The following is a 24,555-nucleotide window of genomic DNA, read 5'->3' as shown; positions in this document are numbered from 1 at the left end:
AGCAGCCGCCGCAAGTTCAGTTTTTTTTTTTTTAATACAATCAACCAGTTGATTTTTATTCCAGTTATACTCCTTTTATACCATAGACCTAGATTTTCATTTCTCATCCAACGTAGAGAATGGGGTGGTGATGCTATTCTAACCAAGGACACGATGCCTCCTAAGCTGAAGCTCAGCGAGAATGCTGTGTGGCATCATGCTTAGGGGCATGAGCTCAGGAGTCAGACTGATGGGTCTCATTTGCTTGCTGGTTCATTTCCTAAGCGTTTATCAAGGCCCTACTCTGTGCAGATGTCCGGCATCCGCTCAGGGTGGAGCAGACCTACTCCCTGCCCTTAGGTCGCGTATGTTTGGTCAGGAAGCTAGAATTTCAACAGATGATACAGAATGAAGATTGCCATGATACGTGTAGTAAGGGGATCGAAGAACATATCTAAGAGACACAGCCTAGAGAACACTTCCTGGAGAAACGCTGCTTAGTGCAGACCCAAAGGGTAACGAGGAGCTAGCCAGAGGCAGAGGGGAAGGACTGAGGGTTCCAGCCAGAGCCACCTCCTGTGTGAATGCCCAGAGATCAGAGAGTACTCCCTGGGGCTTCCTAGGAATACACCAGCCAGGGCGTGTCTGTCATGAGAGTATGGGAGACCCAGTGGGGCGCGTCAGGCAGGACAAATGCTGGAGAGCTCTGCAAGCCCTGTTAATAGTTTGGACTTTATCTTAAATTAAAAAAAAAAAAAGTGGAAAGGATTTAAATAAGATAGTAGCATGATTGTGTCCCTGTACATGTGACCTCACTCTGGGTTGGCTGCGGTCAAGAGACCAAACCAGAGACTAAAGCAAAAAGCCAAGAGAGAAATGACAATGACCTTGATCGGGTGCTGGTGGAGAATGGGAAAATATAGATGGTTCTGATTGATATTTAGATAAACAGTCAGCAGAGTTTGGCAAATGATTGGATTTCAAGGATGACTTTCATGTATCCAAGGATGACTTTCATGTATCCAGATTCCCAACAAGAGACATCACTTGCTACCTCTCCAAGTCTGTGTCTTTATAAAATGTGGGTTATTATAAATGTCTTCATAGAACTGCTATGAGATTAAAAGAGTTAATATATGTAAAGCACATAAGCCAGTGCCTGGTGTCCAATCAGTTCAGTTCAGTCGCTCAGTCGTGTCCGACTCCTTGCGACCCCATGAACCGCAGCACACCAGGCCCCCTGTCCATCACCAACTCCCGGAGTTTACTCAAACTCATGTCCATTGAGTCGGTGATGCCATCCAACCATCGCATCCTCTGTCATCCCCTTCTCCTCCTGCCCTCAATCTTTCCCAGCAGCAGGGTCTTTTCAAATGAGTCAGCTCTTCACATGAGGTGGCCAAAGTATTGGAGTTTCAGCTTCAACATCAGTCCTTCCAATGAATACCCAGGACTGATCTCCTTTAGGATGGACTGGTTGGATCTCCTTGCAGTCCAAGGGACTCAAGAGTCTTCTCCAACACCACAGTTCAGAAGCATCACTTCTTTGGTGCTCAGCTTTCTTTATAGTCCAACTCTCACATCCCTACATGACAGAATGTGGTCCACTGGAGAAGGGAATGGCAAACCACTTCAGTATTCTTGCCTTGAGAACACCATGAACAGTATGAAAAAAAAAAAATTGTGTCCAATAAATCCTCAGAAAAGGTCTATTATTTGTTCTTATAAAATAGTGTTGCTACTGACTCCATGGGTACCATTTGAAGACCATTTGAGATTCTTTCCTTTGGAAACTTCTATTTTTAAAATACAATCAGAAGTGAGAGGGGCATGCTTCCATGGTCTGCATCACCCTGCATACAACTCTATCCTAGCCTTTTTCATGGGCGATTGTAAGAACTGATATGCAGCTCTGTAGCCCAGCCCTCAGTTGGATGGGACCTTCTTGGGGTCTTATTGCTCTTTTAATGCATAATGCCTAAGAGGGCATACTTGACAATGAATGCATAACAGAATTTAATTAGAATTTTTTCCTTTGGGTAAATAGCAAATAGCTGAGTACAGAGAATCAGAATTTTCATCCAAGGTGGGGAGACAGGAAGAAATGAGACAGGTGGTGTTGAACAGGATAGAAGGGCCCCCAGAAGCTGGGAGGGGGCGCCAGTGGAAGGCGGGTGCTCCAGAGGAATGTCACTGATAAAGCACTGTGTTTGTTGGGGATGGGTCTTTGATTAGTTAATTAGCACAGGGGAATAGAACAGAAAGAGGAAGGTATCCCAGAACCAGGGAGTAGGATTAGAGACCAAAAAGTACCATTAGGATCTGTCTTTAGAAAGAAGATCATTAGAAAGAACAGTTTCTGTGGCGTGATGGGAGGTGGTAGGCTGGGGAGAGACCAGGAGGAGGAGGAGCAGACTGGCAAGTGAGCTCTGGACCACCCAGAGATGCAGAGCTGGAATCGTTATCACTCCTTGGAGTGCTCCAAGTAATAATTTGTGCAACACGCTTGATTTATAATTCAATTCACCTCGATACTTTAACATTTCTCTCCTAAGACCCAGCTATTTTAGAAAGCTAATCTGCATGTAAATAAATAAAATGTAGGTATTATAACTGGTTAAAGGGTGGCGGATTTATGCATAAAGACGAAGTGATCAGCAGTCTTCTACCGAGTAAACCTTGCTGAGTTGAGGCACGTAACAGATTATCCCAGCAGCATGAATATTAGGAGATATAGGCATCTTTGTCTCTCCAGTCGTGCCCCTAATTAAGAGCATCTTGTAGCATTTCCCCAGATTTGTGGTGTTCAGTGGGCTTTGTAAGTAAATGCATTTCACTTACTGCCTTGAGACACATGTTCCAGCTTGTTGGGAATCATTTAAGTGCTTGATAATTCTCCCCTTCCTCTGTTGACATCTGGATAAATCCATTCTCGTTTGCAGGCACTTTGTCTCCAATTTTAATAATGGAAGAGGTTTCGTTGAGAGATTCTTAGTGTTTGTTTACTCAGAGAATATTAATATTTCTTCTTATTACTTGCATCACGGTTTCCCAGCAGTGGAAGACTTTGAAAGTAAACACGCATAATAACCTAACCAGATGAAGAACTCAAGTGAATTAATCAATTATGATGAAACCAACTTGAAAGCTGTTGGGGTTGCTAATACTTTACCTCTTTTAACAAATTACTTAATAGACATTGAGTTTCTGCTTACAGTGAGGGCAGTAAAATGCCAAGGTGGTGCGGATTTCAAAGGAGACAGCCTCTGTGTCCCCTCCCTCTAGAAATGTATCATCTAACCCTGACTGAAAGAGGAAAGACTGCTGGAAAGACCACCCACTGTGGTCATCGGTGAGAGGACTGGAGTCGGTGTGACCTCCTAGGGCAGAGCACCGCCCTGGTAAACGATCCCCTGTCTCACCTGTGTCCACCACATACAGCTGCCCCTTTGTGAAGTTCTGTTCCCCCCCCCCTTCTTCCCAAAGGTATTGTCCTTCATCATGGTTTTACACACCTCAGATTCTCTAATCAACTTAGCATTGAAACCCAGGACAAATGCTTGTGAATAGTAGTAAGAGTAGTTAACATACCTTGAAGTTTTACAGTGCACCAGACACTGTCCTGACTTTTATTTATATATAATCTTCACATCATCTTAGGAGATTAAATAAGAATCTGTATTAAGACAGAGACTGGAACATCACGTCTTCATTAAGGATTTTTGATGGCAAAGCCAGAAACACACTTAAGATAATTTAAGGTTGAGTTTAGAGGAATGAATTAGGGATTTTCTGGAAGGTTATTGAAAGATTTTTTGAAAACCAAAGGCAGGGACTGAAAGGTCTCAAAAGGTCTGTAATTGAGAAAGTTATTTGGCACGTAAGCAAGCACGCTCTCTCTCTCTTTCCTCAGTCCCTTATTGCCGCTTCTCCTCCTCTTGATGATTCCCTCTCTGTTGAAGCTTCTGCTGATTATCATGCATGTGGCACCACGTGACCGCAGCAAAATCCCCACCTCAACCCCAGAGTCTGTACCACTCGGTTCAAGCAAGGACCCAGGACGAGAGTGGCATCTCAGTCCTGAGCCTGTCTTCCAGGAACAGACACCCTGGCTCTGGGTCGGGTACTCAGACTCGGTGCGTCTGCTGGGCCAGGACGCCAGTGTCGCCTGACAGACACAGCAGCCGGTGTTTCTCTGCCTGCGGGTGATGGCAGGAGCTCCTCGGAGGAGTGTGTGGGCTCAGCAGGCATGCAAAACCGTGTCTGCTAAAGGCAGCTAAGAACCGAATAATTATAGAATCAATAGGACTTGGTGATCAATTGAATGTGAGCCCGAGAGAGAGGGAGAAATTGTAAATGACTCCCAGGGTTCATTTCGAAAGATGGGAACCCTTCCATTGAAGCAGCAGGCAGGGGATAACTGGGGAGGGATGGGACCTGTCCGAGAACAGTGTCAAGAACAGCATAACCCAGCCTGAGGTTTTAGCTGAGTGGTAAGTGGGAGTCATGGCCACACAAACACCTCTTCCCCTGGCTTCCACCATATCCTGGGCTTCTGCTGCATAACCAGCACTACTCCTTCCCAGGATGTGAAGATTTTTCTCAGCAAATTTGACTAAATGTAGCCATAATTCAAGATGGAAGGAATACCCTCACCCAACCCTGCCTGACTGAGTTCCAATCTCTAAGAGACCCAAGAGTGTGTTTATCCTGCTCAACCCTGCAGCCCCCAAACCTAGTATGGGCAGTTACTGATAGGCAATATGAATACATTGAGTGAAAGAATAAATGGATGTTTTCAAAAAGCTATTGACAAAATACCTAGAGAGAGATAGAACCGCAGAAAATACAACCAGCAAGCATAAAAATAGCTGATTCCAAACTAGAGGTTTTATTCTTAAAGTTACTGAATTACTCTAGACTTAAAAGTAGGGTAATCAACTTCTTCCAGCTTACATGGGACTTTCCTGGTTTGAGGACTAAAAGTCCCAAGTCCTGGGAGATGCTTCAGCCCCCAGCCAGCCTGGAATGGCTGGTGTCACTTCTCACAAAGCTGTTAACTTATCATCTGCCCAGGGCAGCTAGGTTCTGACCAGCATGATCCTCTCCAGGCCAAGGCGAAAAGCTCACATGTCAACTCTCCCTTTCACGTAAGGCCTTCCCACACCTTGTCTTCACTTGGTATCCAAGATGTTTAACTCAGGAAATTGTATCATGTGAATGTAAATGGGATCATGGTGGTTTGTATCCTTATTTACTCGGTCCCTGAAAAAGTGAGTGCTAGAACAGAGCAGGAATAGCTGTTTGGCTGGACAACAAACATGTGTGAGCGTCTAAGGCCTCTCCCTGAGTCCAGCTTTCTGAGAGGAACATTGTCGAAGTACTCTGTAAGTGGCCTTCCCTGCTAGTTCAAACTAAAGAATCTGCCTGCAATGCAGGAGACTTGGGTTCGATCCCCAGGTCAGGAAGATCCCCTGGAGAAGGGAAAGCCAACCCACTCCAGGATTCTTGCCTGAAGAATTCCATAGACAGAGGAGACTGGCAGGCTACAGTCCGTGGGGTCACAAAGAGTTGGGTATGACTGAGTGACTGACACACCCTGTACATAATGGATGCATGTAATGTGGACTTTGTACTCACTTCAAAGGCGCTCAGGTGGGTCGTCCTCTTGGCCTTAGTCACTGACCTCCAAACAGTTACACTCCTGGCAATGCAGTGTCCTCCTGGGTAGGGCTCCTTCCTTTCTACATCTTTAATTATGCTAAGTGGTCCAGACTAGGAAAACGATTTACACCGCTATGTGCTCTGTATCTTGATCTGAGCTCTTTATCCTTGGTGTTATAATAAGAACTACTTTAAAAAATCTGTTAAATACGAAAGCACTTGCACATGCCACAAATTGAAACAGACCAGAATGGTATGAGGTGTGGAGTAACCGTCTCCTCCTCCCACCCATATCCTGTCCCCACTCCTCAGATACCCGTTTCTTAGGTATCTTTCCAGGAAATATGTACATGCACACACAAACACACACTCACACTCCAGGAAATTTGTGGATTTCTTCCATTTCAAAATATACTTCCTAAGCTCTGCTGTCTACTGCATGCAAGTCACTAGGAAGTCACACATAGTGAGAGGAGGATACGGTTCAGTTCTCTCACAGACACAGACTCACAACTCGTCTCCCTGACTACAGCTTCTCTCTTTTTCAATCCACCCTGAAGGTGCTGCCAGAACCATTTTCCTAAAATACTGCTTCCCCTCACACCCTTGCCCAGAGTTTATGATGTTTCCTAGAGTCTATTCCGAAACTTCTCTGCCTGACTTTCAGAGCTCTCCTTTATCTAGCTCCATTATATCTATTCAAGTGTTCAATATGTACTATTGTTACAAACCCTGAATCTGAACGCTTACCTGCAGAAAGGTCAATTTTGTCTTTTCCTCCTGGGAAATATCACCCCTGGTCCTATCTCTGGGCTTTGGCTCATGGACTTCTGATGAGTACTTCTATCTTGGGAAATGTCCCTATAGATTATGACTAGCCCTTGCATTGTGTAGGGAAGGAAAGTGAACATAGAGAAATTGTGACTTTCTGTTAGTATAAACTGTATGCTTATTTTCTAGCAGAAATAAAACTTAACTCTTGGGGTGGACCAGTAGACTTTGCTCTAAACCACACTCCAGAGATGCTGTCTTGGATGCACCCAGGTCACCACAAAGCAGAAAATAGATTAAGTGCCCTAAAATACGTGATTAGGCTTCTTAATTTTCATGCGTGTGTGAAGTAGAAAGTGATTGCAGTTCATTCAGGAGGGAGTAGACCACGGAGCTCTTCTGTCATGAGGTAAATCAGAGCTAAGCCACCTTGGAAAGTCCTCCTCTACCTTCTCATCTATGAAATGGGGCTACTAAGGCTTGCCCATGCAAACGAGTGGGGAGGAAAAAGTCTGAGAACTTTTTTGTCCAGTTAGAATGACCTCTCATTTGGGATTGTGGCAGCCCAGGTTTTTTTTCTTCTCATTTTCAAACGTGAAGTGTGCAGATTAAAGATAAAATAAGTAAAGTGTTGGGTGTAGCGTGAACACACTCAATGAATTTAGTCCTGACGTCTTGCCCAGCAACCCGGCCCACCCAAGACTGGAAACTGCCCGAGCTGGTGTGCTCCGCTCACTCCCCTCACCACGAAGCCTGCTTCCCTCCTCTGGCCTGTGCTGTCCTAGGCCAGCTCCCTGCATGTCTGTCAGCGGTTTCATGTACCGCCTGCTCCCAGACACTCAGGTCCGCCGCAGTACTCACCTTTTTATTCCTTTATTCACAAACGCTGAGCATGTGTCTGAAAACTTCCCTCTTTGCTGCCATGATCTGGCTACAATGCACCGTCTTCCTGGGTGGACCTGGATGCCTGTCAGCCTTCCCCCGACTCCTACAAGGGCCGAGTGTCCATTACCCTGTGTTCCTCATCTGCTCCATCCCACCACCCACCAGGGGCAGAGCTCTGGGCTCCAGGGCTCTGTTTTATAGGCTGTGGGCATTTTTGTCTTTGTGGGCTCCTTCCTTCACAAAAAGTACTAAAAATTGGATTTTACAACTGTGTTGGTTGACATAAAGACTAATATAATCCAGGCTGGTTTCATCATTACATGTCGCTAATATGATTTTCACATATTTCTTCTGCTTTTTTTTTTTTTTTTGATGTGAACCATTTCTAAAGTCTTTAATTTGTTATAATGTTGTTTCTGTTTTATGTTTTGGTTTTTTGGCCACAAAGCATGTGGGATCTTAGCTCCCTGACCAGGGGTCAAACCCACATCCCCTGCATTAGGAGGCAAAGTCTTAGCCATCAGATCACCAGGGAAGTCCCTTTTTCTTCTGCTTTTAGAAGAAATTAAAATATTTTTGTGGCCCCCTAAAAGCATTGTAGACTCTAGGCATTGGACTTCCTGTGCCTCCTGCATAAGGGATCCTGCTAGGGTAAGACTCCTTGTGTACAACTTCATCATATACTTGGGACATGGCAGAGAGGTAAAGAAGAAAACTCAAACCTTGATGATCTGTCGATGGTGAATAATTTCTCCCCTCAGTTCCTGATGCCTCCTTTCCCCTGGTTCCTTCCTACCCCCGTCTTCTGCAGAGTGAATCTTTTCGGCTCACGTTAAGGTCTTGGCCTGACTGGGAGGATCACTTTGAGGAGGATGGACCTGTCGGAGCTCGGTGAGGCTGCGGCCTTCCTCAGGATAAGCAAGGAGGAGCTGCTTCTGCTCCAGGCTGTGGCCTTCGATGGTAAGTCTTGTGGCGGCTGCTAGCTTCACTTTCTTTTACTGCTTCCCGGTGGCAACTGAGATATCAGAGTGGAGGAGCTGTCATTTTTGGAGCCTAACTTATTTGCTTGGAGTGCAGTCTGTCTCTGTGAGCCTCTGAGCAACTGAGGAGTTCAGGGTGTGGAGGGTAAAGACGGGAGTGTGTGAGAAGGAGCAGGAGGGCTGGGAGGCAGCCCAGACCCTGGTTCTGGTTGCTATGACAGGCTTTCTCTCTAAGGAAGCACTGTGACAACACAGTAGTACATATAGTGGTCATCTGAGTTAAATTCACCCATTCCAGTCCATTTTAGTTCACAGATTCCTAAGTGTCAGTGTTCATTCTTGCCATCTGTTTGACCACTTCCAATTTTGCCTTGATTCATGGACCTGACATTCCAGGTTCCTGTGCAATATTGCTCTTTAACCATCAGGTTTTACTTCCATCACCAGTTGCATCCACAACTGGGTATTGTTTTTGCTTTGGCTCGGTCCCTTCATTCTTTCTGGAGTTATTTCTCCACTGATCTCCAGTAGTATATTGGGCACCTACCGACCTGGGAAGTTCATCTTTCAGTGTCCTATCTTTTTGCCTTTTCATACTCTTCATGGGGTTCTCAAGGCAAGAATACTGAAGTGGTTTGCCATTCCCTTCTCCAGGGGACCACGTTTTCTCAGAACTCTCCGCCATGACCCAACCATCTTGGGTGGCCCTTGGGCATGGCTCAAAGTTTCATTGAGTGAGACAATTCTGTGGTCCATGTGATCAGTTTGGTTAGTTTTCTGTGGTTTTCATCCTGTCTGCCCTCTGATGGCTATCGATTAGAGGCTTTATGGAAGTTTCCTGATGGGAGAGACTGACTGTGGGGGAATCTGGGTCTTGTTCTGATGGGCGGGGTCATGCTCAGTAAATCTTTAGTCCAATTTTTTGTTGATGGGCAGGGCTGTGTTCCCTCATGTTGTTTGACCTGAGGCCAAACCATGGTGGAGGTAATGAAGAAAGTGGAGACCTCCTTCAAAAGTTCCCATGCAGGCACTGCTGCATTCAGTGACCCCAGCCCTGCAGCAGGCCACCGACCCACACCTCCACTGGAGACTCCTGGACACTCACGGGCAAGTCTGGGTCAGTCTCTTGTGGGGTCACTGCTCCTTTCTCCTGGGTCCTGGTGCACACAAAGTTTTGTTTGTGTCCTCCAAGAATCTGTTTCCCCAGGCCTGAGTAAGTCCTGGAGCTCTATGAGGGATTAACGGCGACCTCCTCCAAGAGGGCTTATGCCATACCCAGATCTGCTACATCCAGAGCCCCTGCCCCTGCGGCAGGCCACTGCTGACCCAGACCTCTGCAGGAGATGCTCAAAAACAGTCTGGCTCAGTCTCTGTGGGGTCTTGGGTCCTGTTGCACACAAGGTTTGTTTGAGCCCTCTGAGCATCTCTGGCGGGTTTGAGGTTTGATTCTAAACATGATTTCCCCCCTCCTACCACCTTGCAGGGCCTTCTCCTTTGCCCTTGGATGTAGGGTATCTTTTTTTTGGTAGGATCCAACATTCTCCTGTCGATGGCTCTTCAGCAGTGAATTGTAATTTTGGAGTTCTCTCAGGAGAAGATGAGCACATATCCTTCTACTCCACCATTGTGTGGATGGTATGACAATTATATCTACTACTGTGGGCAGGAAGCCCTTAGAAGAAGTGGAGCAGCCATCATACTCAACAAAAGAGTCCAAAATACAGTGCTTGGATGCAATCTCAAAAATGACAGAATGACCTCTGTTCATTTCCAAGGCAAACCATTCAATATCACAGTAATCCAAGTCTATGGCCCAACCAGTAATGCTGAAGAAACTGAAGTTGAATGGTTCTATGAAGACCTACAAGACCTTCTAGAACTAACACCTGAAAAAGATGTCCTTTTCATTATAGGGGACTGGCATGCAAAAGTAGGAAGTCAAGAGATACCTGGAGTAACAGGCAAATTTGGCCTTGGAGTACAGAATGAAGCAGGGTAAAGGCTAATAGAGTTTTGCCAAGAGAATGCACTGGTCATAGCAAACACCCTCTTCCAGCAACACAAGAGATGACTCTACATATGGACATCACCAGATGGTCAACACCAAAACCAGATTGATTATATTCTTTGCAGCCAAAGATGGAGAAGCTCTATAGAGTCAGCAAAAATAAGACTGGGAGTTGACTGTGGCTCAGATCATGAACTCCTTATTGCCAAATACAGATTTAAATTGAAAAAAGTAGGGAAAACCACTAGACCACTGAGGTATGACCTAAATCAAATACCTTATGATTATACAGTGGAACTGAGAAATAGATTCAAGGTATTAGATCTGATAGACAGAGTGCCTGAAGAACTATGGACCGAGGTTCATGACATTGTACAGGAAGCAGGGATCAAGACCATCCTCAAGAAAAAGAAATGCAAAAAGGCAAAATGGTTGTCTGAAGAGGTCTTACAAATAGCTGAGAAAAGAAGAGAAGCTAAAGGCAAAGGAGAAAAGGAAAGATATACCCATTTGAATGCAGAGTTCCAGAGAATAGCAAGGAGAGATAAGAAAGCCTTCTTCAGTGATCAGTGCAAAGAAACAGAGGGAAACAATAGAATAGAAAGACTAGAGATCTCTTCAAGAAAATTAGAAATATAAGGGAACATTTCATGCGAAGATGGGCACAATAAAGGATGGAAATGGTATGGACCTAACAGAAGCAGAAGATATTAAGAAGAGGTGGTAAGAATACACAGAAGAACTATACAAAAAAAAAATCTTCATGACCCAGATAACCACGATGATGTGATCACTCACTTAGAGCCAGAAATCCTAGAATGCAAGGTCAAGTGGGCCTTAGGAAGCATCACTATGAACAAAGCTAGTGAAGGCGATGGCATTCCAGTCAAGCTATTTCAAATCCTAAAAGACGATGCTGTGAAAGTGCTGCACTCAATATGTCAGCAAATGTGGAAAACTCAGCAGTGGCCACAGGACTGGAAAAGGTCAGTTTTCATTCCAATCCCAAGGAAAGGCAATGCCAAAGAATGTTCAAATTACCACACAGTTGCATTCATCTCACACGCTAGCAAAGTATTGCTCAAAATTCTCCAAGCCAGGCTTCAACAGTACATGAACCATGAACTTCCAGATAGTCAAGCTGGATTTAGGAAAGGTAGAGGAATCAGAGATCAAATTGCCAACATCTGCTGAATCATTGAAAAAGCAAGAGAGCTCCAGAAAGAAACATCTACTTCTGCTTTATTGACTACACCAAAGCCTTTGACTATATGGGTGGATCACAACAAACTGTGGAAAATTCTGAAAGAGACAGGAATACCAGACCACCTGATCTGCCTCCTGAGAAATCTGTATGCAGGTCAAGAAGCAACAGTTAGAATTGGACATGGAACAACAGACTGGTTCCAAATTAGGAAAGGAGTACATCAAGGCTATATATTGTCACTCTGCTTATTTAACTTATATGCAGAGTACATTCTGTGAAATGCCAGGCTGGATGAAGCACAGCTGGAAGAAATTTCAAGATTGCCAGGAGAAATATCAATAACCTCAGATATGCAGATGACTCCACACTTATGGGAGAAAGCAATGAATTAAAGAGCTTCTTGATAATGTGAAAGAGGAGAGTGAAAAAGTTGGCTTAAAACTCAACATTCAGAAAACTAAGATCATGGCATCTGGTCCCTTCACTTCATGGCAAATAGATGGGGAAACAATGGAAACAGTGTCAGACTTTATTTTTCTGGGCTCCAAAATCACTGCAGGTGGTGACTACAGCCATGAAATTAAAAGACTCTTGCTCTTTGGAAGAAAAGCTATGACCAACCTAGACAGCATATTAAAAAGCAGAGACATTACTTTACCAACAAAGTTCTGTCTAGTCAAGGCTATGGTTTTTCCAGTAGTCATGTATAGATGTGAGTGTTGGACTATAAAGAAAGCTGAGCACTAAAGAATTGATGATTTTGAACTGTGGTGTTGGAAAAGACTCTTGAGAGTCCCTTGGACTGAATAGAGATCAAACCAGTCAATCCTAAAGGAAATCAGACCTGGTTATTCATTGGAAGGACTGATGCTAAAGCTGAAGCTCCAATACTTTGGCCACCTGATGTGAAGGACTGACTCATTGGAGAAGACCCTGATACTGGGAAAGATTGAAGGCGGGAGGAGAAGGGGATGACAGAGGATGAGATGGTTGGATGGCATCACCGACTCGATGGACATGAATTTGAGTAAGCTCCAGGAATTGGTGATGGACAGGGAGGCCTGGCGTGCTGCAGTCCATGGGGTCACAAAGAGTCAGACACGACTGAGCTACTGAACCGAGCTGATTACAATGCAGACATGCCCAGGTGAGCCCTAGATAAAGCCTTTCTCAGGAACCTCTTCGCGTGGGTAAATAGCAGGGTAGAGAGAGGGGCTGAGGTTAGAACCTAGGGGTTGGTGCACTGGGAAGAAGAATAAAGGAAGAGGCTCCAGGAAGGCGGGCAAGACAGAAGCTGTTCGGGCCCTCCTCAGGTTTTGCTGATGCTGGAACTTTGCCCTCCAGCTGTCTTCTAGATCAGGAGGGTCACTCGGCCAACACTAAACAGAAGATAATTGGGAGACTTGCTCTCCCTGATGAATAATTTCTTGGTAGTTACAGCAAGAACAAAGGTTAATGAGGATTTATCCATAAGATAAAGGCTGAGTCCTACATGAAAATCTCTAAATGTTACATTGCCCCCCCCACCCCCCCACCGCTTTTCTTTACATGTCTGGGTTACATGGTCATCTTCTGAATTTTGGTTAATCGGAGATTTAGAGTCAGATTCACAGTGTGATCCAGCAACAAGCCACTTATATATTTCAATTCCAAAAAAGTGTTCAAGAGTGCATGAACCCTGACTGAGAGTCATTCTAGTCTGAATTAGTCAACATTAGATTTTAATATAACCAATTATAATTCAAGCCAGTTAGGCAGGATATGCTATTTCCATCATAGACCAGTCCTGGATCAGTTCCCAGTTTCCAGTCATTGGGTTTCATTTCTGTGATTGGATTTACAGGAGCTAATTATAATCCATTAAATCATATACAATAACAGAACTACCCCTGAGGTCAGAAGTGGTCATGCAGAAGCTCATCACAGGTAGTTAGATAATGAGGGACAGGATCGTTACAGTAGTGCCAGAAGAAAATCAAAATGCCAAAGCATCTGAGATAATTAGATGATACAATTTAGAATCAGCTCAGTAAAAATCACTTAAAATATCACAATCCACACAATTTCTAATTAATTTTTTTTTTTTTTTGGCCAAACAATCCTTTCTCATAGAAATGCACCGGCAGCACAAAGAGAGTCAGCAGAAGTTTTCCGTCCCCTTGGGCGAGTAGACAATGGAGTATGCTGTTGAACCCAGGCCAAATAGAAGCAGCATGATAGGAGTATTTGCCAAGTAGGGTCTCCCGGGTGGCTCAGACAGTGAAGAATCTGCCTGCAATGCAGGAGACCTGGTACTCCATCCCTGGGTCAGGAAGATCCCTGGAGAAGGAAATGGCAACCCACTCCAACATTCCTGCCTGGAGAATTCTATGGACAGAGGAGCCTGGCGGGCTACAGTCCATGGGATCAGAAAGAGTCGGGCACAGCTGAGCGACTAACACTTTCGCTTTGCTTTCAATTCCCTGTCCTTGATTCTTTCTGGCAGTCTAATTAGAAGAAATCACTTTACCTTACTGAGCCTCAGTTTCCTCATCTTTGAAATGGGACCATCTGCTCTCTCTGCCTACCTTCCTCCATGAGGATCAAAGAGGATATTATGTGAAAAACAAAGATAACACATTATTATGATACCTGGGAAAGAAAGCTAGAATCACTGGCTGTCAGGGAGGAAATGTTTCAGAAATAGAAACAAAACACCATTTCAAGGTAAATGCAATGATTTTTATAGAAAAAGTAAACTATTTCAAGAACTTCAAAACTAAATATAGTGCTACTGCTGCTGCTAAGTCACTTCAGTCGTGTCCGACTCTGTGCGACCCCATAGACGGCAGCCCACCAGGGTCCCCCATCCCTGGGATTCTCCAGGCAAGAACACTGGAGTGGGTTGCCATTTCCTTCTCCAATGCATGAAAGTGAAAAGGGAAAGTGAAGTCGCTCAGTCGTGTCCAACTCTTCGCGACCACATGGACTGCAGCCTACCAGGCTCCTCTGTAACAGACTTGAAAAGAATGCTTCAGGTAAATAACAGTTGTTATCTCTGAGTTCCATTATGGATGATTGATTAATTTCTTTTTCTTGATACAGTTCTCTACTTTTAAAGCTTTTTTTGCAGTAAACATATGTTCCCTTTATCTTGGAAAAGGTATTTAATCATCTAAAAATATGAAATCATAGAGATAAAACTCCTGAGTGTTCAGATGAGAAAACTAACGCTCAATGAGTTGAGACCATTGCCTTACATCTTCTTAAGACAGGCCTAAAATTCAGGCAGCCTGAATCAAAGCCATTGCCCTCTGTTTCCATCCTTGCAATTATTCATGACAATGCAAAGAAAAGTTGGCTGAGTTCATTTACTTCATCTTCAAAACCATCCTGCTCTGAGACTGGGTCTTGGCTAGTTAAGTGCTTCTGAAAATTCTTCTCGTCCACAGTTTCCAGGGCTGATAAAAGAAAGAGCTAATCATGAGGCAGGTGATGAACCTTATTTTTTGAGGGGAAAAAGCTCAGCCTATAAGATAGAGGAAGAATGCTTTAGTGGAAAAGCTCTGACTTAGGAGGTAAATGATCTAATTTCTACAGTCATTATTTTAATGACTGCCACTCATTATCTATGTGGCTGTGGACAGCTCTCTTAGTCTCTTTTCCTAGGTTCTTTTTCTAATAAATAACAAAAGGAAAGTCTGTGCAGGTGACGCCCATGTTTCTTTCAAGTAATAACACGTGGTTTATAAACACAGGCAGGGCAGGGAGCCCAGGAGCAGAGTGCGCGTACTCGTGTGTCGCGAGCGCTCGGGAGAACGCGGTCCCGGGAGCCCGGCTCTGTCCTCTTCATCGCCCTTGCCCGGTGTGAGTGGCAGCAAGCTGGACATGGAGCCAGAGCAGAGGTCCCCACTGGTGGAAGTGAAGGGGAACACGGAGCTGAAGGGGCCCCTGGCCAGGCCGCTTCCCGGACGTCTCTCTTGGGACGCAGGCCGAAGAGGCGGCCTGACCAGATGGAGGAGGCATTGAAGCCGAGAAGAAAATCACAGGAGGCCTGGGCACCAGGGTGGCCACGACCACCGCCCCCCCCAGAGCAGCAGCCCTCAGCTCCATGCTCAGACACAAGGCCAGACCGCAGTGCCCAAAGCTCCCTAGAAGCCAGGACCCTGATGTTCCACAGCTGTGGCCACAGTGCTGGAGACTCAGAAGCCAGGCTGTTGTTCCTGCCCGGAAGCCTGGAACAACAGCTGCCCCTCCCATGGTGGAAGGGAAGAAACCCAAATGTCCGGTCTGGGACTTAAAGGGGCAGTTACGTGACCTCAATGCAGAGCTGAAATGCTATGGTGAGAGGAAGCAGGTGTTGGACCAGGAGAACCAACAGCGGTGGGACCAGCTCAGGGAGGCCCAGCAACAGGCCTTGGCCCGGGGGCAGAGTGCAGGACACTGGGAGTTGACGCTGGATTTGACCGGGTGCAGGCCCAGGCTGAGCAGGCCAGCGGGAGCTGGGGAACCTGAGTGCCTGGGTCCTGGAGCTGGAAAAGTGGCTGGGCGTGAAGGAGGGCTTAGTGCAAGGGCTCCAGAAAGAACAGCTGAGATCGCAGGAGGAGTAGAGGGGACTGGCTTCCCGGCTGGAAGAGCAGGAGAGGAGCCTGCAGACCTCAGCAGCTTCTCTGTCGGACAGCCAAGTGGAGGTGGCATCTCTGTGCCAGAAGGCTGCAGTCTGGGAGGCCTTACTGGCTGAGTGGGAAGAACGTCTCCATGCGCTCGAGATGGAGCGCTGGCGGTTACATAACCAACTGCAGGAACTCAAAGGCACCATCCGTGTGTTCTGCCGGTCTGCCCCATCCTTCCAGGGGAGTCCACCCCATCCCCTGGCTTCTTCCAGTTTCCCTCTGGCCCCTGTGGGCCCTCTGACCCTCCAACCCGCCTCAGCGGTATGGGGCCCTGAGTGGGGTGCCAGCTGCCCCTACCGGCCATGACTTCCCCTCTGACCGGGTGTTCTCCCCAGGGAGCAGACAGGATGAAGTGTTTGAGGAGATCTCCACGCTTGTCCACTCCGCCCTGGATGATGACCCAGTGTGCATCTTTGCCTATGGCCAGACAGGCAGTGGCAAGACCTTCACCAGGGAGGGTGGGCCTGGGGGAGACGCCCAGATGGAGGGGCTGATCTCTCGGGCCCCATGGCACCTCTTTTCTCTGGCCCAGGAACTAAGTGGCCAGGGCTGGACCTACAGCTTTGTGGCAAGTTACGTAGACATCTACAATGAGACTGCCTGAGGCCTGCTGGCCACTGGGACCCGTGAGGGCAGGGAGGTGAATGTGTGATTGGCCAGGCAGGGCCGGGCAGGGCCAGGCAGCGAGGAGCCTGAGGTCACCAACACGTGTGATGTTCCGGCCTCCTGTGAGAGAGAGACTAGCCCTCCAGAACCGGGCTGTCGCCCGCACAGCCCAGAACGAGCGCTCACTGCGCGGTCACGGAGTGTTCCAGTTGCACATCTCTGGGGAGGACGCTGGCCGAGGCCTGCAGTGCCCGGCCCCCCTCAGCCTTGTGGACTTGGCTGGGAATGAGCAGCTAGACCCTGGCTTATCCCTCGGCCCTGGGGAGTGGGAACACCTTCGAGAAACGCTGGCCATTAACAGCAGCCTGTCCACGTTGGGGCTGGTCATCATGGCCTTGAGCAACAAGGAGTCCCACTGGCCTTATGGAAACAGCAAGCTCACTTACCTGCTGCAGAACTCTCTGGGCGGCAGTGCTGAGATGCTCATGTTTGTGAACATTTCTCCCCTAGAAGAGACCGTCTCCAAGTCCCTCAACTCCCTACACTTTGCCTCCAAGGTGAACCAGTGTATTATTGGTACTGCCCAGGTCAACAAGAAATGAAGATGGATCTAGATTTTGTGTGTGTGTGTGTGTGTGTGTGTGTGTGTTTGTGTATCTGTGAGACACATGGGGGGCGGGTGGGGGTGCTTTATTAGGGGGAGCACTGATACCTGGGTCTATCAGATAAAGAAGAGAATTTTTAAAAATACAGTACCTTTCTCTTAAATGCACACAATGTATGCAAATGGTGCTTTTCAAAAACAAGCCTATTTTCATAAACACAGTTCAGTTCAGTTGCTCAGTCGTGTCCAACTCTTTGCAACCCCATGGACTGCAGCACGCCAGGCCCCCTTGTCCATCACCAACTCCCAGAGTTTACCCAAAATCATGTCCATTGAGTCAGTGATGCCATCCAACCATAAACACAACACAAAGCAAAATTAGTTATTGCAAGAAATCAGAATGATAGACACAGTTAAAGCCAGTATTTAAAATGCAAACAAGCAGAAGCAAATGCAAAATCCGCCAGATAGGAACACAAAAATTCTGTTGCCCAGCAGTTTGAGGGGTGAACTGGTTGTAATCAGGGAAATGGAAAGAGAGTACAGTGGAGGCTGTGACAGCAAGGAAGTAGCAAGCAGAGATTCTTCTCAGAGACAAGCGTGATGGCAGAGGGGTGCATGCTGCCCAGTTTCAACTCTTTCTCACACACTGTCCTCAAGTCCCCCCGTTCATCTCTGGGGGTCGCCTGGGGAAGCTGCCTGTCCCACAGGAGCGAGGCTTCCTAGCTTCCGTGGTTCCTGTGTTGGGGGGTTGGGACGGAGTCGACACTACCCTCCAATGCCCCGTCTGCAGTGGTGCCTTCTCTGTGCCTCCCACCGCCACGGACTTGGGTTTTCCTTCTTCCAGCCAAATGCTCTCCTTCCCCCGTGTCCCCGTCCACCTGAGGAGATGTGAGAGGGGACTTCTGTGAGCTTCTGATGAGACTCAGTGACAGAGATGCACTATCACGTGTAAGATAGCTAGTGGGAAGGTGCTGTGTTGACCTAGAGGAGTGTGATATGGGGAGGGAGGGGATATATGTATACCTGTAACTGATTCATGGTGTTGTATGGCAAAAACCAACGCAAACTTGTAAAGCAATTCTACTCCAATTAAAAATGTAAAAATCAAAAATAAATAAAAAATAAAATCCATTACTTAAAAAAAGACTCACTTTCTTTTCAAAGTATGTTTCTTATTCACCTTCCCTGGCTATCTGCCTCAGGTGGAAGAGGCCTTGAGAAGATCTCCGTGAGGCCAAGAGAAGCTGCCTCAGCTGCTCGTAAGGATTCCAGCTTGTTTCACCCAGAGCCTCTTGTCGGTTAATCCCTTTGTAGAGGGCTGCTTTGCTGACGCGTGAGACGTGGAGTAGAGGAGCCAGAGAGAGAGAAAAATAATATATGGGGAAAATATGAATCCATTAAGATGTATGACAGAAATAACTCATTCTCTCTCCTCAATCTTCCCCCCTCCAATTCTACCATCTAATAGTCTTTATTGTTAAGGCTTTCATTCCAAAATAAGAAATAAGGTCTAAAGAAACCCTGACAGACAGACATGCACAGTAACCTAAATTTTCACTTAGTTGTAACCAGACTTTTCCTGAGTGACATTTTTTGGAGAGGAGCTAGAAAGGGTAAGAGCACCAGGCCAATCGCCCAGCAGCTGGAGCTGTTAGTGGGAGGTAAGTGCTGGGGATGGAGGGGTGGGCAATGGTTGGCTCTTAACTGTCCTGTAGCAAAATGTTTCCAATCTCCATTGGCTAAAATGTTTCTTGTTCCTATACAGTGCTTAGGTGGGTTTATCTTCAGGATGGGCTTTCAGGATTTTATCTAACTTTGCAATTTTCTACATTGGTGACTCCAAGTCAATAAGCAGACAGCAGAAATGAGACCATGTCTGTCAGTATGAAACTGTCCAATGTACATTTCCTATAAGACCTGTAGTTAGGAATCCTTTTTTTCCCTCTGTAGGGAAGAAAAAGTGCTGGATTCATGATGCGAAGAATGCTTATGTTGAGGCTGAGATTAAAGGGAGTGGAGGAGACGGCAGACTACTTGTTGAGACAACAGATGGAAAGGTAAAGAAATCTTTATTTCGTCCCTGGGGTGACTAAGTTAGCTGTTCAATAATTAAGTTTTGTTAAAAACCCGGGGTAGGAGACGCCACTGACCCACTTCAGAAAACTCATTCATCTTTGAGAAACTCCTCCACTTATTCTCAAAGATTTAATGATAAACATGGAAGAATCAGAGTAAATCAATTGCTAGTGGTAAATCTCACTGACGCTAGCTAGCATGCACAGCTCTTCCCACTTCTTTCATCATATTTCAAACTCTTTTTAAAAGTGCCTCTTGGAATAAGTAATAACTTTAGGAAATATTTACTTAGAGTAAATACTGTCTTTCTTAGGAAATAAGAAGCAAGCTATGTTAGTAGGATCAGGAAAGAGTGGGAGAGTTTGAATAAGAACACAACAGTGTCAGAGGAGCCAAGAAATGGGCTTGTCTTTGTATTTGGACAATTTATGATTCAAAGTATCATCATTTGAACTGTAAAATTCTGGAGGCCACTCAAAAGCTACCACTTATAGTGTCTTAATATGCCTTCCTTACAGTGTCTGTACACTTAAAAAAAATCACAAATTAGGTAAATTTTATATAACTAATTAATGGAATTAAGGGCAGAACTTGGTCCTTATCAATAGGAACATACACATGTAGGCAAGGTTAAATTTAGAATGTCTTAAGTAAGGAAACAGAGGGATTCACTTATTTTCTCCCAACCTGTGTGTTGTCTTTGCACTTTCTTGGTTGTGTCCAGTTCAGTTTTATTAGGCCTCCAGATGAGAAGCTTGTTCTTCTGAGTACATTTTTTAAAACTGCTGTCTTTTAAAACAGTAGTTAAGGTGATTTGTGAATATAATGTGGTTACAACTATGAAAGAAATCATAGGAAGATCAGCATGAAAGCAGTAAATTAATGATGTGGAAAGAGGAGTCTAAAGGTAGGTGGTTTGGTTCACCGTATCATGGAGGTCTCATTCCCCCAGCCCCACTCTGCATCCCCCTGGCTCCAGGCTTCCTCCTCCTGGTATTAGAAGTAACTACACTTCCAGTCATTCAGTTTGGTTCAGTCACTCAGTTGTGTCCAACTCTTTGCGAGCCCATGGACTACAGCACGCCAGGCCTCCCTGTCCATCACCAACTCCTGGGGTCTACTCAGACTCACGGCCGTTGAGTTGGTGGTGCCATCCAACCATCTCATCTTTGAAACATTAACAAAGGCAATAAAGCCAGTGGGTGGGGAGTAATACTTAAAGTTGGTGTTGAAAGAAGAGAGAAAAACAGAATCAGAGCTAGGGGGGAGTTTTTTATGTAAGAGACCTGATTCTGTTCTACAGGTGAGAAGGAGGTCATGAAATAGGGAAATCAAAAGGGACTCAAAAGAAAAGGGGTTATTGTTTGAACAGTGCCAAAAAAGACTTAGTAGGAATGAGATAAAAAAACATGGAGAGTGTGGGAGCCTTAGAAGAAGTATTACCAACTGGGATTAAACGGAGCAATTAGCTGATACCAATATGTATTAATCAAGGAAAAGGGCTACCGGAAGTAGGGTTGGGAAACTTATGAGAGTAACTCTAAGCAACAATTTGGTAGCTGCAATGCATCCATGTTAATCAAGATACCAATACTGCTGAGTACCTTCTATGTCCTTGGCATGTGATAAGTAAAAGAAACCATCAAGATCCCTTCTTCAGATGCTTATAATCTAGCTGGAAAGCATCTGAAGAAGGGATCTTGATGGTTTCTTCTTCTATAGTTATCAAAACCCTTATCACAATGCTAAGGACATAGAAGGTACTCAAGAAGTACCAATGGTATCGCTGGTGGTAAAGAATCTGTCTGCTAATGCAGGAGACTTAAGAGACCTGGGTTCGATCCCTGGGTCAGGAAGATCCCCTGGAGAAGGGGATGGTAACCCACTCCATTATTCTTGCCTGGAGAATCCCATGGACAGAGGAGACTGGCAGGCTACAGTTCATAGGGTTGCAAAGAATCGGATGTGACTGAAGCAACTTAGCATGCACACACAGCCACTTATTAAAACACAGACAAGAGTTAATAATATCAAGATAGTACAGGTTGTATATATGGTAAAAGACTTAAGGATGGAAAAATAATGAGCTGGGGAAGTTGGGGAAGGCTTGAGGAAGAGAATAGGTCTAAAGTAAGTCTGAAAGGATGAGTCTGCCTGCTTGATCCATTACCCTAAATTCCTCCTTTTAAACATTCAGGATATGCTGAGACATCTAGGGAGGGGCTAGATTATGTGCAATATAATGTGTGTTATCTCAGGGGCAGTCAGTCAGCGGGGAGCCACAGGATTAGGGCGCTGCAATTTAGAACATTTTGATTCAACCAAAGCCCTTTTAAAGACTTTATCTTTGGGCAAGGAGAGAACATGAGTAGGAGGAACAACTGTTTCTTGGAAGAAACAGGTTGGCTTAACTTCCTTTGGCTCCATCCTCTAATGAGGCATCTTTTTCTTAACTCTTTGAATATTCTTCCCAATGCCTGGCAAAAATGAATGCGCGCAGAAGCAGTAGGGGAATATATCTTATATTTTTCTGCTCTCTGCAGCATCTGAGTGTCAAGGAGGACGAAATTCAGCAGATGAATCCTCCAGAGTTTGAGATGATAGAAGACATGGCGACGCTGACTCACCTCAATGAAGCATCTGTGCTGCACGCCCTGAGGAGGCGCTATGACCACTGGATGATCTACGTACGTGCATGTGCCTCTCTGCCGCCAGCATGCCGGCATCAGACTGGCGATGTCCCAGCCCTCCCTTAGGTGAAAAAAGATATCGAGTTTAAGCATACTCATACGAGGATAATCTTTGCAAAATGTCCACTGGGAAGGGACCTTACTTTTTTCCAGTTTTATTTTGTTAGTATATATATCCCTTCCCACAGATATTCATCCTAAAGTAAAGACCCAAAGCTTGGGGAGTGATAGACCAGTGCCTTTTAAACTACAACTCGTTCTCTTACTAGTTATTATTATTTTTAAAGTATTTATTTATTTAGGTTGTGCTGGGTCTCAGTTGCAGCAGGCAAACAATTAGTTGCGGCATGCAAACTTTTAGCTGCCACATGTGGGATCTAGTTCCCTGACCAGGAATCTAACCTGGGCCCCCAGCTTTGGGAGTGCAGAGTTGTAGCCACTGGACCATCAGGGAAGTCCCTAGTTATTTCTTCTTGGAGTGACCTTATCAGTAGTGTGGGATAATAAAGCCTGTCTCTTCATGGTAGCTTGAAGGGTAAAACAAAGACTGTAGGTAAAGCATGCGGCTCAGTGCCCGTTATCTAGTTAGTGCTCAATAAATGGAATGATTTTTGCCCCCATCACCATTGAATTGGGGGTGATTGGTTGCTCAGCTCCTTTAATTCACTCAGGACACATCCAGCCAAAGCAGCACTGAGTGGATTCGGCAAAGATCAAGGCTTTGGGGACCCATCACTGGGAAAGCCCAGCCATGCTTCTGGCTTACTCCTGGGCACTCTGATTCACTGCATGACTGTCTTCATTTCCCCGGGATGCTGTAACAAAATTACCACAAACAGAATGGCTTGAAACAAAGGAAATTTATTCTGTCCTAATACTAGAGGCCAGAGTCCAAATCAGATAAACAGATCTGAGGCTCTCGCACTCCCGCCAGAGTCTCAAGGGGAGAACCAGTCCTCACCTGTGCTGGTTTCTGGTAGCACGTGGCCGCATCACTCCAGTCTCTGCCCCCGTCTCCACATTGCCTGCTCCCCTGTGTGTCTCTTATGAGGTCATTAGCTGTTGGATTTAAGGCCCAACCAGATATCATCTTGAGATCTTGCCTCGATTATACCTGCAAAGATCCTTTTTCCAAATAAGATCAAATTTTCTGGTGATTGGGATGTGAACATACCCTTTGGGGAGCCACAATCCAGCCACCACTGTGAGTGACCCACGCGTCATTCCCCTCAGGGCCTAAAGCATCAGGTTCCTAACCGTGCTGAGACACAGATTCCCTTCAGGCCTCAATGCCTGAGAGTGGGTTCCTCAAATCGGCAGTCCTGCTGTCAGCAGGCCTCCTTGTCTTTGAAAGGCCTGTGTGCGTGTCAGACGAGTTGGTGGTTGCCAGCTCTCCCAGGGAAGAGGTAATCCCAGGTCCCCTGTTACTCTAACCTGGCTGTCTCTTTCTGTCCGAAGTCCCTTCTCTGTAAGAATCCAAAGGCCCTTTTCCTCTTAGTTCCTTTGTAAGTAAATGTTCAAGCCAATGTTACCTGACAGCGAAAGAGCTGACAGGCCTGCAAGTACTCCTAGCCTAGTTTCAGAAATCTTTTCTGATCTCCCATCAGACATATTCAGGGCTCTCCTGTGTGAGCATCAACCCTCACAAGCAGCTTCCAGTGTTTCACGAAGCGGTGGCGGCAGCATATAAAGGCAGGAGGCGATCAGACGCTCCCCCTCACATCTTCGCCGTGGCCAGTAATGCCTTTCAGGATATGCTTCACAGTAAGTGTCTGCCCTAGAAAACGAAGGGTAAAAATATCTGATCTAGTTTTTGTCCGTGTCGCTAAGAGGCAGGTAGGCATTGTGAGTGGAGCATGGCCTTTACAGCTGCCTCATCACTTGAGGCCTTGTTTCCTTCCGGATGAAACACGGGGAAAATAGGGCCTACCTCCTAGGGTTATGGGGACGATTAGCTCACATGTCAAATTAAGGGAGATAACGCCTTGAAAGTGCTTAGCCCAGAGTGAGCCCCCTGTAGCTGTCAGCCTTTATTACAAAAAGCACCTGCTAGACTGTTGGACACAAAGAAGTTATTCTGTAGTTATTTTTACACCAGGCTCAATAAAGGCCTTAAAATAGTGATATGTCAACCGTTTGTCATTTATCACTTATACTTGGAGCAAGGAAATGGTGAAGGAATTTGTATGTTCTTATGACTAGCCTACATAGGGTCAAGAGAAAAATCTATTTTATTTTGTACCATTTAAATAGTATCTTTTTTCTAACTGTATACAGAGCAAATCCTTCTCCTGTGTCTGACTTCAAACTGTAACCCAGGAAATTTTGAATAAGTTCATACCATACATAGAAGTTCTAGCAGAAGCATGTTCTGACATTTTCCCTTCTTTTGTAGGTCGAGAGAATCAGTCTATACTCTTCACGTAAGTG

The 24,555-nt window shown here is 45.7% G+C and overlaps 1 protein-coding gene and 1 pseudogene across 2 annotated transcripts in view; both read left to right on the top strand.

Moving 5' to 3' along the window:
* The first annotated feature begins 8,171 nt into the window (after nt 1-8,171).
* MYH15 (myosin heavy chain 15) overlaps nt 8,172-24,555 on the top strand; it is a 144,007-nt gene continuing 127,623 nt past the window's right edge. For both annotated transcript variants that reach the window (XM_043449084.1, XM_043449083.1), the window contains exons 1-5: nt 8,172-8,259; nt 19,310-19,416; nt 21,979-22,122; nt 23,733-23,889; nt 24,521-24,548. In XM_043449084.1, coding sequence (XP_043305019.1) covers nt 8,172-8,259; nt 19,310-19,416; nt 21,979-22,122; nt 23,733-23,889; nt 24,521-24,548 — 524 coding nt within the window. The remainder of the gene's footprint in view (nt 8,260-19,309; nt 19,417-21,978; nt 22,123-23,732; nt 23,890-24,520; nt 24,549-24,555) is intronic.
* Nucleotides 15,347-17,354, top strand: LOC122428926 (annotated as a pseudogene).

This window comes from Cervus canadensis, chromosome 27 (genome assembly GCF_019320065.1).
Source record: "Cervus canadensis isolate Bull #8, Minnesota chromosome 27, ASM1932006v1, whole genome shotgun sequence".
Lineage (NCBI taxonomy): Eukaryota > Metazoa > Chordata > Mammalia > Artiodactyla > Cervidae > Cervus > Cervus canadensis.
This window is presented reverse-complemented; position numbering and strand designations above follow the sequence as displayed.